The sequence below is a fragment of the Botryllus schlosseri genome, chromosome 16 (genome assembly GCF_051294905.1).
Source record: "Botryllus schlosseri isolate E-star chromosome 16, Bs_hap1, whole genome shotgun sequence".
Lineage (NCBI taxonomy): Eukaryota > Metazoa > Chordata > Ascidiacea > Stolidobranchia > Styelidae > Botryllus > Botryllus schlosseri.
The window spans coordinates 21300272-21317288 of NC_137251.1; the positions used below are offsets into that span (position 1 = coordinate 21300272).

Below are 17017 nucleotides of genomic sequence, written 5' to 3' on the forward strand. Positions count from 1 at the left end.
GTTCCGAAGACTGAATTATCTTTTGGGGTAATGTTGGGATAGTCATTTGGACTAGTAGCAAGGAGGGGATCTGCCCTTGGAGTCGCAGAGGGGTGAATATGAATTTTTAAATATCCGTTATAATATCATTACGGGCATCCCTATTTCTTCGAAAAATATCCATTTTCAAAAGATTCTGCTGGGTCCCCTATTGTGTTCCGAAGGCTGAAGTATTTTTGGAGTAATGTTGGGATAGTCTTTTCGACGTGTAGCAAGAAGTGGATCTGCCCTTGGGGCCGCAGAGGGGTGAAAATGATTATTTAAATATCCGTTATAATATCATCATGTTCATATCTATTTCTTAGAAAAATATTCATTTTCAAAAGATTCTGCTGGGTCCCCTATTGTGTTCCGAAGGCTGAAATATTTTTGGAGTAATGTTGGGATAGTCTTTTCGACGTGTAGCAAGAAGTCGATCTGCCGTTGGGGCCGCAGAGGGGTGAAAATGATTATTTAAATATCCGTTATAATATCATCATGTTCATATCTATTTCTTAGAAAAATATTCATTTCCAAAAGATTCTGCTGGGTCCCCTATTGTGTTCCGAAGGCTGAAATATTTTTGGAGTAATGTTGGGATAGTCTTTTCGACGTGTAGCAAGAAGTGGATCTGCCCTTGGGGCCGCAGAGGGGTGAAAATGATTATTTAAATATCCGTTATAATATCATCATGTTCATATCTATTTCTTAGAAAAATATTCATTTTCAAAAGATTCTGCTGGGTCCCCTATTGTGTTCCGAAGGCTGAAATATTTTTGGAGTAATGTTGGGATAGTCTTTTCGACGTGTAGCAAGAAGTGGATCTGCCCTTGGGGTCGCAGAGGGGTGAATATGATATTTTAAATATCCGTTATGATATCAATATGTACATCTCTCTTACTTGAAAAAATATCAATTTTCAAAAGATTCTGCTGGGTCCCCTATTGTGTTCCGAAGGCTGAAATATTTTTGGAGTAATGTTGGGATAGTCTTTTCGACGTGTAGCAAGAAGTGGATCTGCCCTTGGGGTCGCAGAGGGGTGAATATGATATTTTAAATATCCGTTATGATATCAATATGTACATCTCTCTTACTTGAAAAAATATCCATTTTCAAAAGATTCTGCTGGGTCCCCTATTGTGTTCCGAAGGCTGAAATATTTTTGGAGTAATGTTGGGATAGTCTTTTCGACGTGTAGCAAGAAGTGGATCTGCCCTTGGGGTCGCAGAGGGGTGAATATGATATTTTAAATATCCGTTATGATATCAATATGTACATCTCTCTTACTTGAAAAAATATCCATTTTCAAAAGATTCTGCTGGGTCCCCTATTGTGTTCCGAAGGCTGAAATATTTTTGGAGTAATGTTGGGATAGTCTTTTCGACGTGTAGCAAGAAGTGGATCTGCCCTTGGGGCCGCAGAGGGGTGAAAATGAATATTTAAATATCCGTTATAATATCATCATGTTCATATCTATTTCTTAGAAAAATATTCATTTTCAAAAGATTCTGCTGGGTCCCCTATTGTGTTCCGAAGGCTGAAATATTTATTGGGGTAATGTTGGGATAGTCATTTCGACTTGTAGCAAGGAGTGGATCTGCCCTTGGGGTCGCAGAGGGGTGAATATGAATTTTGGGTTTATCGTTAGAATGTAGGCATTTGGATGTCTATTTGCCGGAACAGGATCCTTTTTGTTGACCAGCTCCAAATATTATGAGCTGGCAACCGGTTTTTCTGAGAATTTTGAAATCTGGCAACACATATTCCAGTTATTACCAAATTTTATAGACCGAAAAAAAACATGTTATCCATGTACATTCACAATGATTCACGCGGTCATCATATTTCTGCTGATGTGCTATTAGCATCACAGTGGTACCTGAACGTAGTAGACTCGTCATTTGTGGTCACTGGATTGGAACAAAACATTTGAGGTCATAGGTGAACCAACATATTCAGTCTATCAATCCGGATATGAGATGAACACGACTAATAGACAGAGATAATGGTCGCATAAAACAAGGGATAATTTCTGCATATAGTAAAAATGATATCATATCGTTAAATCATATATTGGAAAAAGCAATCTAATATCACAGGCATTATTATTGCAGCTATGGTTCATCGCACACTAATCCTGCAGAATATATGTTTGGTTTGTTGGCTCCTGCCACTTTAGTCATGTCGAATTGCAATGAAAAATGTCATTGTGTTTTGTATAAGCTCTAAGCTGAGCCTGAGGGTGTGTTGGTTTAGGGAGAATAAGATGTGTCGCGATGTCGGGAATTTGTTGGATTCGAAATTTATACAGAAATCAGGTGAGCTGTATATTTCTTTTAATTGGATTTTGCATGAAATTATGTTCGCTTTGATGATAAGCAGTATCCAAACTAGTTCTTGTAGTTTTCGTCTATCAGGTATACAGTTATTGTCTACCATGTAAGTGGAGATCAGTTGCTTGCTAACTTGAGAAATAGCAAAAAATAGTGTAACTACTAAAAAGTCAGTAAAGTTTTTGAATTTTACCCAGGTAATCAATGGATAAGCATCAAAAGAGAAAGTTTTCGGACATCAACCGACATGCAAAAACTGCCGCCAATCCCTATCTGCATGCTGCATCCTACAAAGAAGAGAATATAAAGTCTGCTAACTGTTCAATTGAATTTAGTGCTGAAGATCAGCTTGAACGAAGAAAGTTAACATTTGCACCCATTTCTCGGCCAATTAGAATGGAACATTCATAGCCGTTAGTACTGATGATACCAATTGACAGTGCACAAGCCCATGGAAACTCCTGCTCACGATATAACTACTGTTGCAGCGATTGTTGTGCAAGTGTCTCTTTCTTCAGTCAGTGCCAGAAACATGTGTGATAGCAAATCTTGACACAATTACTATCAAATATTGATCCGGCAATGAGCAATGATTTCAAAAGATCTGCTGGCGACAACATTGAGCCTCATCGACAAATTTTACAATGCTACAATCCAAAGAAATAGCCCACGGCAATGAGGAACAAGAGATTTCAATCCAGCTCCTCAAAACGAAATCTCAAGTCTTCAAAACACATCTCTGGTTAACTTGTAATAAAAATGACAAGACTATGAAATGCTGTCTATGCCTGAAATTCAACAAATCAAATGCTGGATTCAAGTATTCACAATGGAGAATGCCTCATAAATTTGTTAATCATGCAAAGTACAAGACTCATCTTACAGCGATGGAAAAATTCTTGACCACAGTTCTGAAAGTGCACTTTCGAAGTTGAAAAGACTAAAAACATATCTCAGATAGACTATGGGTCAGGCACGACTTACCAATATGGCGTTATTTTACCTATCTTCAATATTGAGCACATCATTGATGTAGGCCTATTTGGTATGCATCATGGCAGAGACAAATACTTTTTTTGAATTGGTGATACTGACTGCTCATAAATATCCGAGCCTTGAAATAATTTCGGATTTCGCTTCAGTGATGGGTTATCTTTGCTTTGACTGTATTGCAGTTTGTCCTAAATATGGGTAAAGTTCTTCCCAGTGCGTCATTTACACTATTAGGTGCTTTATAACTACTTTTGTCGCTCACCGTCTATTTGGGCAAAAAATATTTCGCATCCCCAAAAGTTTTTCCTCCCATACACCTATGGTCCATGGAAACCATTGGATATTCTTGGTATGAGCATTGTGCATTGAATTTGTCTTGTGACCTGCATAGTTTAGGCCTACATCGAACAATATGTTATTGCATTTAATAGGGAATTGATTTTGATTGCGGTAAAATAACAATTTACGATCCCATGGGCCATGAAGACAATTATGAAGAAAATATTACGAAAAACTGCAGGTTAGTTGACGTATAAAATAACGATAATCATGAAATATGGTCATTTGGTGTACATTTATTATACAATATAAATTTACCATTTAAACTATTTTTTTATCAGGAACTTTCTCAACCTCTACACTGCACATCGCCATTCTTTGCAAAAGAACATTTATCACCACGAGCAACAACAGGATGGATTCAATTGTGGAGTATTGGTGTTAAAAGTAATCTAATGATATGAAGTGTACAACGAAATTAATTTCCTCACTATCTCAATATTACACAGTTTGCGGAGCGTCTTTTGAGAGGTCTCCCAATTGACTTCCCCCATGACGAAAAGAGCTGCGACCAATATAGGGAACACTTTGGTAACATAATTCTGAACTACGAGAGGTAATGTGAAGTCACATGTATTATATTCAATCAAACTGTGGTTCATCTATATAATTCCATTTAGGCATGAGGAATGTCAAGCACCTGCTTCCGAGAACTGATTTGCGTCGGAATCGGTTCTTTAAATTTTGTGTTTTCTTTATTAAAACCATTTTGTTTTGCTTTGCCTGAATTCTACTGTTTGTATATGATCGAAGGATTGTGAATTGTCCGGGGTGTTGCTTAATGAACTTTGAAAAAGGCACATAGGCGCGGCTGGTAATCGCAATTTACGCGTATTGATAGGGAATATTTAAAGTGATAGATGGACATCGTGTCGGACCTGGAATTGTTTGATTTTACTTTTATATCAACGTTTATGATCATTGGAGTATATTAAAACCAGATTGGTCCTCGGGAAACTGTCCAGGGTATTGCTAAATGAACTTTGAAAATGGCACGTAGGCGCGGCTGGTAATCGCAATTTACGCGTATTGATAGGGCATATTCAAAGTGATAGATGGACATCGTGTCGGACCTGGAATTGTTTGATTTTACTTTTATATCAACGTTGATGATCATTGGAGTATATTAAAACCAGATTGGTCCTCGGGAAACTGTCCAGGGTATTGCTAAATGAACTCTGAAAAAGGCACATAGGCGCGGCTGGTAATCGCAATTTACGCGTATTGATAGGGAATATTCAAAGTGATAGATGGACATCGTGTCGGACCTGGAATTGTTTGAATTTACTTTTATATCAACGTTGATGATCATTGGAGTATATTAAAACCAGATTGGTCCTCGGGAAACTGTCCAGGGTATTGCTAAATGAACTTTGAAAATGGCACGTAGGCGCGGCTGGTAATCGCAATTTACGCGTATTGATAGGGCATATTCAAAGTGATAGATGGACATCGTGTCGGACCTGGAATTGTTTGATTTTACTTTTATATCAACGTTGATGATCATTGGAGTATATTAAAACCAGATTGGTCCTCGGGAAACTGTCCAGGGTATTGCTAAATGAACTCTGAAAAAGGCACATAGGCGCGGCTGGTAATCGCAATTTACGCGTATTGATAGGGAATATTCAAAGTGATAGATGGACATCGTGTCGGACCTGGAATTGTTTGATTTTACTTTTATATCAACGTTGATGATCATTGGAGTATATTAAAACCAGATTGGTCCTCGGGAAACTGTCCAGGGTATTGCTAAATGAACTTTGAAAATGGCACATAGGCGCGGCTGGTAATCGCAATTTACGCGTATTGATAGGGCATATTCAAAGTGATAGATGGACATCGTGTCGGACCTGGAATTGTTTGAATTTACTTTTATATCAACGTTGATGATCATTGGAGTATATTAAAACCAGATTGGTCCTCGGGAAACTGTCCAGGGTATTGCTAAATGAACTTTGAAAATGGCACATAGGCGCGGCTGGTAATCGCAATTTACGCGTATTGATAGGGCATATTCAAAGTGATAGATGGACATCGTGTCGGACCTGGAATTGTTTGATTTTACTTTTATATCAACGTTTATGATCATTGGAGTATATTAAAACCAGATTGGTCCTCGGGAAACTGTCCAGGGTATTGCTAAATGAACTTTGAATAAGGCACATAGGCGCGGCTGGTAATCGCAATTTACGCGTATTGATAGGGCATATTCAAAGTGATAGTTGGACATCGTGTCGGACCTGGAATTGTTTGAATTTACTTTTATATCAACGTTGATGATCATTGGAGTATATTAAAACCAGATTGGTCCTCGGGAAACTGTCCAGGGTATTGCTAAATGAACTTTGAAAAAGGCACATAGGCGCGGCTGGTAATCGCAATTTACGCGTATTGATAGGGCATATTTAAAGTGATAGTTGGACATCGTGTCGGACCTGGAATTGTTTGAATTTACTTTTATATCAACGTTTATCATCATTGGAGTATATTAAAACCAGATTGGTCCTCGGGAAACTGTCCAGGGTATTGCTAAATGAACTTTGAATAAGGCACATAGGCGCGGCTGGTAATCGCAATTTACGCGTATTGATAGGGCATATTCAAAGTGATAGTTGGACATCGTGTCGGACTTGGAATTGTTTGAATTTACTTTTATATCAACGTTTATGATCATTGGAGTATATTAAAACCAGATTGGTCCTCGGGAAACTGTCCAGGGTATTGCTAAATGAACTTTGAAAATGGCACATAGGCGCGGCTGGTAATCGCAATTTACGCGTATTGATAGGGCATATTCAAAGTGATAGTTGGACATCGTGTCGGACTTGGAATTGTTTGAATTTACTTTTATATCAACGTTTATGATCATTGGAGTATATTAAAACCAGATTGGTCCTCGGGAAACTGTCCAGGGTATTGCTAAATGAACTTTGAAAAAGGCACATAGGCGCGGCTGGTAATCGCAATTTACGCGTATTGATAGGGCATATTCAAAGTGATAGATGGACATCGTGTCGGACCTGGAATTGTTTGATTTTACTTTTATATCAACGTTTATGATCATTGGAGTATATTAAAACCAGATTGGTCCTCGGGAAACTGTCCAGGGTATTGCTAAATGAACTTTGAATAAGGCACATAGGCGCGGCTGGTAATCGCAATTTACGCGTATTGATAGGGCATATTCAAAGTGATAGTTGGACATCGTGTCGGACCTGGAATTGTTTGAATTTACTTTTATATCAACGTTGATGATCATTGGAGTATATTAAAACCAGATTGGTCCTCGGGAAACTGTCCAGGGTATTGCTAAATGAACTTTGAAAAAGGCACATAGGCGCGGCTGGTAATCGCAATTTACGCGTATTGATAGGGCATATTTAAAGTGATAGTTGGACATCGTGTCGGACCTGGAATTGTTTGAATTTACTTTTATATCAACGTTTATCATCATTGGAGTATATTAAAACCAGATTGGTCCTCGGGAAACTGTCCAGGGTATTGCTAAATGAACTTTGAATAAGGCACATAGGCGCGGCTGGTAATCGCAATTTACGCGTATTGATAGGGCATATTCAAAGTGATAGTTGGACATCGTGTCGGACTTGGAATTGTTTGAATTTACTTTTATATCAACGTTTATGATCATTGGAGTATATTAAAACCAGATTGGTCCTCGGGAAACTGTCCAGGGTATTGCTAAATGAACTTTGAAAATGGCACATAGGCGCGGCTGGTAATCGCAATTTACGCGTATTGATAGGGCATATTCAAAGTGATAGTTGGACATCGTGTCGGACTTGGAATTGTTTGAATTTACTTTTATATCAACGTTTATGATCATTGGAGTATATTAAAACCAGATTGGTCCTCGGGAAACTGTCCAGGGTATTGCTAAATGAACTTTGAAAAAGGCACATAGGCGCGGCTGGTAATCGCAATTTACGCGTATTGATAGGGCATATTCAAAGTGATAGTTGGACATCGTGTCGTACCTAAAAATGTACAAATTTACCCTTATCTTAAAGTATATAATTAGATGAGTATATTAGAATCAGAGCGGTCCTTGGAAAACGTTCCTGGATGATTTTATCTGAAATTGGATAAATATGCAGACGCGCTACTCATCAGCGCAATTCATACATGACTTTTTTATCGATGTGTATTTGATTCCTGTTGACTTAAAACGACAGTGCTAATTTATTAAGCTATATCTTAATCGAGAAACTACTTATAATAGTCCTACTATTGTAGATTTAGCACATTTTGTATTTTCATGTTCATGGTGACTCATTTTTTATTTCCGTTTATATGAAAATCGTGCTACGATGATAGCAGTAGTTCGCGGTAACTCTAAATAGGTATGAACGCGCTCTTTTCCCGGAACTGTTTCGGTAATTTTTTCTCTATGTGAACATCGCCTGTTTCGGAACTTGTTCCCGAAAGAGTTTCGTAAATCCGGTATGAAAAGGGCCCTGGACGACATTAGTTGAAATTTGAAAAAGGTGTAAACGCGCCAGTCCTCAGCGCAATTCATACACGACTTTTTCGAGGTGAATGTGGTTTCTATTGACTTAAAACGACAGACTGCTAATTTTGTAAGCTATATCCTAGTAGAGAAACACTTATATTTAGTACTTCTATTCTATATTCATCACATTTTGCATTGTTATGTTCATGGTGGATCAATTTTTACTTCCGTTTATATGAAAATCGTGCTATGATGATAGCGGCTGCCAATGCGTCATGTGAAAACCCAAGTTGCAAATCACTCGGCAGATCCCGGGACTTTTACTACTGAAGCGTGAGAGTAGGTCAGCCGCTTCGCTTCATTTGACTTTGTCGTGATAATGTCGAGACTCATGTGAATGGGCTTTATGCTTTCACCCTGGCGGCCCGGTTTCGATTCCCGGTCTGGGAAGAGCTATTTTGCGTTATCGCGAAACAACGCCATTGACTAAAATTCTTTTCAAACAATGTACGATGGCACATAACCGAATCATAAACATACTGTGAATCCTGTCAATATTTTGTAATGTATTTTAAACCAATATGGAATTATGAATTCGATATTGCCGCGTGATCCTATGGCTTTCACCCAGGCGGCATAAGATCGATTCCGGTCTTGGAAATGCTAATAAACTAATGATGATGATGACGATGATGATGATTTTCGGCCAAGGTTTTCTCGCCGCCGACTTTTTTGCAGCTCGCGCAGGCTTTGGGGGGGGGGGATAGCGAGACGTACCAATAATAATAAAATCAAAACATCTACCAACATTAAGTCACACAATCAATCTATATTGATTCCCCCTACGGGCCCTCGCTCCCTTCCTCTCTAATTTGGGGCGTTTTGGGTGCGGTAGTAGCGGCTCTGATTAAAATGTTCGAATCCGGCTACCGACCCAAATTCAATTTGACATGACTCGTTTAAATGTTACGATTGACAGGCGTCACTGACCTGTCTTGGATCAGGTTAAATTCTGTGACTTTTACTGAAAATATATGTTCATGAAATGATATTAGGCGTGAACGCACCCTTGAAGTCTTCCGGTTCGTGTCCGGTTTTAACTAAAACCGATCCTGCAAATCCCTAGAAGTCGGTTTGTCAGGTGACTGACTGCCGGTATGTCCGATAAGGTTACTTGCGCAGTAACCCGTATACACAGCGAGAATTTTAAGGATTAGTACACCACTATTTATATAGTTTTTAGTGTGATCAATGGAATCATTCTAGTACTGAGAATTCCCGGGTTAATGATATATATAACGAACGCCTATACCGGTAAGCGGTAAGTCTAGTTTTATGTCTGAAGTCTGAACATAATATACCGGTGTATTTATACATTTGCTCGTAATCGTATATGCTTAGAATTTTCATCTGTTCGAAAACGACCGAAAGTGGTATTTTTAATCAGACACCCACCTTCAGTATATAAATGGAGAGATGCATGAAAAGTAAGCTAAATCAAGATGAGAAAAGACAAGCGATATAGAAATGAAGCGGCATCCATGTGTCCGTATAGATAGGCGAAGTCGAAATGCTATAATTTCTGGGGCCCTGTGGATATAAAGCTGTATCACCCTGTGGATATAAAGCTGTATCAGCTGTATCACTCTGTCTGTGGATATAAAGCTGTATCTCCCTGTGGATATAAAGCTGTATCAGCTGTATCACAGCTGTATCTTGATCTTATAGGCCGATTTTATCATGAATTATTGAAAATTTTTGCGCTTCACGCTGGCTTACTAAACATTACAACAATAATTTCGTGGCCATAAAGTGAACAACGTGATGGGGGACATTTTATCACCGTATAAGAGCCCAAGATTCCAGGTTTTTGGGGAGCCTGACAAAGTGCTGTTTCGTTCTGCCAACGGGTATACACACCCGGAGATGTTTGATTAATTATTATTCGAGGGCTCCTAACTTTTCAAGCACACCTCACTCAGCTCTACCAGCATCAGCCGGTAGCCTAAATTAGATTACGTGAGCAGAGAGACGTTATAAAAATTGATAGCAATCTATATGCAATTCCCGATCATATATTGACCGACTCAATCATCAAATATAGAAATTTCGCGCGTGTACGCGAGTAGAGCTGACTCACTAAATGTGTGACAGCCTACTAGACTATTTCGCGCATCGCAGACATAGTATAGACCTGATACTAATTGCAGAGTGATACCTGGGTGAATCTCGGTACGGTTTGTCTATAACAGTGGTTCACAACCTTTTTTTTGACGCTCCCCCCTTTTTGATAGTGAAAAATTTCGGGCCCCCCCCATTATCGTCATTCGCGCCCCCCTTATCGTCATATCACAAAATCCAACTGGGATGCTAGCAACCCCAACAGATTGTTTGATGGTATGGTCGGTTATGAATGTTGATGAGAGAATAAAAAATATGAAATTGGGTCTATATAGAGAGAAACACGCCTGCATTGGAGGCAAATTGCGCTCCATTTTTCAGGTGACCGCTTCTTCGAGCCCCCCTTCAGATGTTTCACACCCCCCAAAGGGGGCGCGCCCCCCAGGTTGAGAACCCCTGGTCTATAATATGGGAGCAGCGATGATTCTCAAAGTTGAAAGTAATTAAAAAAAATCAAGAATTGTTTGAACACAAGACACAGACTCCATACAGGTAGAGTGATACAGCTGATAGAGCCGTGATACAGCTGATAGCTGATACAGCTTTATATCCTCAGGGTGATACAGCTGATACAGCTTTATATCCACAGGGCCAATTTCTGGTGATGTCCAGTATTTATTCCGCAGAAAGTGCTTGTATTTCGATTTGAAAGTGGACACTGGACATGTGACGCCGCGACGGTCCGATAGCCGTAGATATATGTTACACGTTAATGTTCTACAGTAAAGGTCTTGCATATAGAGAGCGTATGGGATAGAACGATTCTTGTAGTGCTGTGCTGGACATGATGGTAGCTGGATGGCGATGACATACATGTGCTGCGTTTTAGAGTCGTAGGTGAAGAAGTTTTTTAAATTTTGCCTAGGGCCTAGGACAGTGACCACCTGGCAATTTCTAGCTTACTCAAATCTTTTATGTCTAAAACAAAATCTGTTTAGCAGTGAATTGCTGGTTACGCATCTATAGCTCCGTTTGATAACCCTGGCAATGACAAAGAGTACATATTAATGTCGTAGTGATTTCAGTCGATCATGTGCATTCTTACTAGCGTCACCTTAGCAAAGCATGCCGTATTGTAACTTTGATACCTAAATATTATCAACCAGTATAGTCTAATCTGGTCATTACTGTTCAATGTACCTGTACGGTACGCAAGGAAGAATAGACAACTATTTACAAACATTTCCCTGTAAAACGGTAGAATAGGCCTACCATTTCCATGTTATCTTGTAGTTTTGCCGGGTCAAAATCAAAATGTCACTGATTCTATGAAGTGTAGAGTTTTTGATATTCCTGTACCTATACAGAACCATCTGTTTGTAATTTTTATGTGTCTTATAGAACAAAATTGTTCTTTATTGATATTCAACCTTGATTCCTTCTTGTCAGACGGTAATCATAGTGAATATGAGTTTCTTTGGTCTGGGCCAAAGCGCTGACATCAAAATCAATCTATGTGGCGTGGAAAGCAGAGAAAAAGTACCTCACGGTGACCATAAAGAGCCTTTGATTGTGTATTATGATGGAGAAACAGTATCTGGAACTGTCGATATTTCTATAAAGAGCGGGAAACTAGAGCACAAGGGAATAAAGGTGGAACTAGTCGGTCAGATTGAGATTCTGTACGATCGGTCCAGCCGACATGACTTCATCAACCTGGTTAAACAGTTGTCTCCTGCCGGCGTTTTGACTCAAAATAAGACCTTCAGTTTTGAGTTTCCTCACGTCGAAAAGCCGTATGAGTCTTATCTCAGCGCCAATGTACGACTGCGATATTTTCTCCGTGTCACAATCGGCCGTCGATTGACAGACCAAACCAAAGAGCAAGAGTTTGTTGTTCACATGCTGAGCTCTTATCCAGAGCAAAACAACAGCATCAAAATGGAGGTCGGCATTGAAGATTGCTTACACATCGAATTCGAATACAACAAACAGAAATATCACTTGAAAGATGCGATCATCGGTAAAATCTATTATCTACTTGTTAGAGTGAAGATCAAACACATGGAAATTCATGTCATCAAACGCGAAACGATGGGTAATGGTCCGACTGTTTTCCATGATGAAGAAACCATTGCCAAGTATGAGATTATGGATGGAGCTCCTGTAAAAGGTGAATCGATACCTATCCGTCTTTTTCTCGCTGGTTATAGCTTAACCCCAACGATGAGAGATATCTACAAGAAATTCTCTGTGCATTATCTACTAAATCTTGTGCTCATCGACGAAGAGGAACGAAGATATTTCAAGCAACAAGAAATCACTCTGTGGCGAAAAGGCGATGCCCAACACTTGAATCAATCGCGGAGAATTGAAGATTCTACACAGAGATTTACGGGCTGAAGCTAAACAGCAGTGTATCTACTGTCCCATCTCTCTTGAGCGGTTTCATATGGTTGCCAGATTTTATGTGGCCGTGATTTCAATTTGCAAATCTGATATATATCGAAACCTCCTGTAATAGAACAAATGAATGTATTACATCAATCAGAAGTTGATTAACGTGTAAAAGGATTTTGAACTGACTGATGCTCTTCATAGTTATATTGTGATCTGTGATACGCGCTAACAATAATTGACAAAAGCTGTGTCTGCTCAGCTGTAACATTATTTTGGATAACACTGAATCCATTGATGGCCAGATTTAAATAAATATGCAACTTGCGCCATCCGAGTAGAAGTAAGGATCCATATTACTATGATAGCAGTAACCCAGTAAGGATTGATATTAAACACATCTGTCCCTGTCTGGGGACTGATTACCTGAGTTGTTTTTTTCTGAGTCCGTTCATGGTTTGATTCACATGCTCCATGTTAACTGGGGGAAACTCAATATTCGATTGTGGATCCACTGCTACTGTGGATAAGCTTTATGATCTAGGCCTATATTCATTGTTGATACTTGTTGGCTATGTGAATCAAGTCTGCCAAATTCAGTTCAGTCAACTTGGTTTATGGGTATGTAACTTGATGATTCAATGCCTTAGCATTTTGTGTTTGTGCAATAATATTATGTTTGTTTTTTGGAAAAGAAGGGAACCAATTTAGAGAATAATAATTTGGTTCAAGTTACTTCACTATCAATACAATGCTTCACATATGAATCCCAGATTATTATCTGAATTCGATGCCATAGGCTATCATAGTATGGATCGCGAAAGTTTTTGATAATTCATTGATTCCTTGTCATATAATGTTGTTTTATGTGTAACAGCACAATCATATGTTGATCGATAGAAGACAACGTTATGCGTGTATATCAGAATTGTTGACACTTATTCCAACTTTATTTCGGGGCGCCTCTCATTGTATCAGCTGCTGCAATGCCTTCAATTTACTCATTTCACAGGCTCAATCGGTGTCAGGAATTTAATGATTAGCTACTTGAAGCGTTTAACTGTCCTTAGCTTTTGATCCATGTCGATGGCAACCCTGTTTAATGTTTATAACACTGAGGGATCGGTGTATCTGCAAATTAATTTCTTTGAATGCATGTGTTTTTGAACTTCTATAGGACATGTCAATTAAAAGAAGAATATGCTGCTGGGGTTGCTTTCTTGTGCACATAAAGTCATTTATAGGTCAAGCACCACAAGATATGTGCCTGGTGTACGTGCGTTTCTGCAGGAGGACAGATTAATTATAGCTCGCTACAAGCATTTGGTTAGAATCGTGGCATTAGACATGATGCTGCTTCGCGTTGAGATGTTTGAACCTATACCTCTACCCGTTTTCAGTCCCAGAACCGATTTCATATACAAAAACTTCAAGGGTCAATTATGAAAATAATATGGTGATGGTCTTCTTTCATTTCATTACAATATGTGCCATTCACTGCTACCTGTAATATATTGCGTGATTGCATTCGTTGAAATGTAAGTTGTGTATTTTGTTGTTGTCGTTTTTATATAAAGGCTTATAATCCCCATAAACATACTGTTGATAGTCGAATTAAGATTTATCAGGACTGGGACCTTGTGAAGTACTGGTTTAGATTCATGCCTTGTTCAATGGAGATCAGTTTATACCCATACGACATCAATATTAGCTACAATTGCTCTTTAAGTATACCCTACATTGATGTGTGCTCCTTTGCTAAATATGTCTGATTGACGTGTTCCTTTTCATCACTAGATAATTAGCCGCTCTATTATGACGGAAAATGAGATAAGAGTAATTCGCCATGCTTCTGCAACGCTACAATCACTGAATCGTTGTCGGAAAGAAGGCTTGCTGTGTGACGTCACGATTCTCGTCGGCGGAGAAACCTATCTCGCGCACCGATATGTGCTGGCCGTATCGTCGGAATACTTTAGAAACTTATTCTCGGAAGATAAGAAAGAAGAAGTCGTCGAAATCACCGACACCAGGCCGGAAATTATAAGGCAATGCATCGAATATATTTACACTGGAGTGACCGACGTTAACGATGAAGATGTGAAGCCGTTATGGGAAGCTTGCGCTAAACTTCAACTACCTGATATTGCAGATCAGTGTGCGGAATATCTTCTGACGTCGATGGACGGGCCGAGGTGCTTAATGGCTCGAAACCTCGCGATAAAATTTGATCACGAAAGATTGAAGAAAGCCGCTGACGAATATGGTTTGGATCATTTGGAGGAAATAATACAGTATGACGAGTATCTGGAACTTGACCGGGTTGATTTGTCGTTTTTCATGGATTCGCCTCGCAATGAAAACCTGCCCGCGACTGTTTTGTACGATGCAGTCATCAAGTGGATAAATCACGACTTCAAAGACAGATCCGGGGAATTTCCGTATCTCCTAAAATACATCAAGTTGAATCAGTTCTCCAACAAGTTCTTCTTGCATACCATTCGCAACGAGCCGATATTCAGCATCTTCGACGAGTCCAGGCGGCTGATCGAACGCGAATTGTTTTCGCGGCTCTCAAAAACGGAGCTGTCCCCGACGATTGTGTTTTTCGATAGCGCCCACGCGTGCTTGAAGGCGTACAATATCGAAACGAAAAGAAAATGCCGCATGCGCCCGCTGGATCCTGATATCTACGAAAATTGTGCCGCGATATGTATGGAGGAATATATCTACGTTTTGAAAGGCGACGTCGTGCACAGACTGAATACCACCAGTAGGATTTCTAAATGGGTAAAAGTCGCGAATATGCCTCACGAAAGACATGGACAGATCAAATGTGGTGTGCTCGATCATTACCTGTACGTTGTCGGCGGTCGTATGAATATCAAAGATGGCACAGTGCCAGTCGCAAGCTGTCATGGCGAATATTATCACAGTTCAAAGAACGCGTGGATAGCAATGAGAGACATGAAGACACCCCGTTATAGCCATGTGGTGATTGGATGCGGTGAATTTTTATACTGCATCGGTGGCCGTGGGTTTGACGACGCTATTCTGGATACGATGGAAAAATTTGAACCGAATATGGGCGTGTGGAAATGTGAAAATCATCCTATGAATCGGCCTCGGGCGGATGCGACTGCCGTGTCGCATTGCGGGCGCATTTATGTCCTTGGCGGGGAGATTTCACTTGGGAAGATCACCAATTCCGTGGAATATTATGTGCCACTGGTCGGCACGTGGACTATAATCGCGAGGATGGTTTCTTCGCGATCTCGTTTCGATGCTGCTATATTCAACGACAAGCTGTTTGCGGTCGGCGGTTCTAGGGATGAGAGCAACGCCGAGATGATATCTGTTGAGATGATGAACCTGGATAATAACACTTGGACCTTGCATGATAATGTCGGCGGTATAGGCAAGCTGGAAGCAGCTATTGTGAAAGCTTTGTAGTGCTCAATTATGTCTGTCTTGAAATATAGGAACCCAACTAGGGATGAGTTGCATGGTATAGTATTTAGATTCTTCACAACTCTTAGGTATATTAACAACAAATTTATAACCGTGCCAAGCCAATTACTAATGTTACTTGATACTTGATGTAGATCATTAATTTAATGCCTCCACAAAGCAGAAAATGAGCTTAAGAACGTGTGGTGGAAATTTTGCAAGGGACGTTTTTGCAGCTTGATGCTTTGTTGTCCAATTGGCAGATGGAAGATTTGAAACAATTATTGAGCGCTGTTGTAGGGAATCTGAAGTCCACTAGTTTTGGAAAGCAACTTTGATTTTTATGGATACTCAACCGGGCGTCTCATGACTGAATTTGCTAGTCTATTTTCTGAAATTGTGATTTCATGTGCATATGTATGTACTGTACGGAAACAATACATGATTTATCAGAAATATATTAAGGATATAAAATGAAAATCTTAATTTAATTAGTTTTTGTTTTCAACTTGGAGTTTGTCGAAGCAGAACTTGATATGCATGTACTGTGCTTGTACAATCCACTATTTGTCAGAAATATATCGATGATTTAATTAATTCGTGTTATTGACTCCTGGCTAATATCATGTTGGATTTCAGTTCTTCATCTGACACTGGTTTGAATCGCTATCTATTAGCCTACTGGTAATAAGTCACCGTGAACGATTTTGAAATATATGTCTTCTGCGAAAGTTCTCAATCCTTCCTATCTGCTTCATTATTTCACATGCCGTATCGCGACACGAAATGCGTGTAAAACCATGGCTTGTAGTCTCATTTGATATTGATGAATGGTTAACGCACTGTTTCAAACATGTTCTGTTTGTCTCTTAGTTGGTAGAGTTCACCGATT

At 39.5% G+C, this 17017-nt stretch overlaps 3 protein-coding genes and 2 long non-coding RNA genes across 5 annotated transcripts in view; all 5 read left to right on the forward strand.

Annotated features, from left to right (window-relative positions):
* The window catches only part of LOC145459361 (calreticulin-like), a 283057-nt gene that overhangs the window by 208400 nt on the left and 57640 nt on the right, over positions 1 to 17017 (forward strand). The gene's annotated exons all lie outside the window — the stretch shown is intronic.
* On the forward strand, positions 1902 to 3465 carry LOC145459433 (uncharacterized). Its single transcript, XR_013921415.1, has 2 exons — positions 1902 to 2336; positions 2549 to 3465. It is a non-coding gene; the product is annotated as an uncharacterized LOC145459433 (long non-coding RNA).
* Positions 3693 to 4411, forward strand: LOC145459432 (uncharacterized). Its single transcript, XR_013921414.1, has 4 exons — positions 3693 to 3864; positions 3965 to 4070; positions 4133 to 4239; positions 4304 to 4411. It is a non-coding gene; the product is annotated as an uncharacterized LOC145459432 (long non-coding RNA).
* LOC145459368 (vacuolar protein sorting-associated protein 26B-like) lies at positions 10966 to 14476 on the forward strand. The gene has a single exon (XM_080338022.1). The coding sequence runs from the start codon at positions 11746 to 11748 to the stop codon at positions 12679 to 12681; it is 936 nt and encodes a 311-aa protein (XP_080194148.1). The 5' UTR covers positions 10966 to 11745; the 3' UTR covers positions 12682 to 14476.
* On the forward strand, positions 14485 to 16998 carry LOC145459358 (kelch-like protein 26). The gene has a single exon (XM_080338009.1). It carries the CDS (start codon positions 14491 to 14493, stop codon positions 16126 to 16128), a length of 1638 nt encoding a protein of 545 aa, XP_080194135.1. The 5' UTR covers positions 14485 to 14490; the 3' UTR covers positions 16129 to 16998.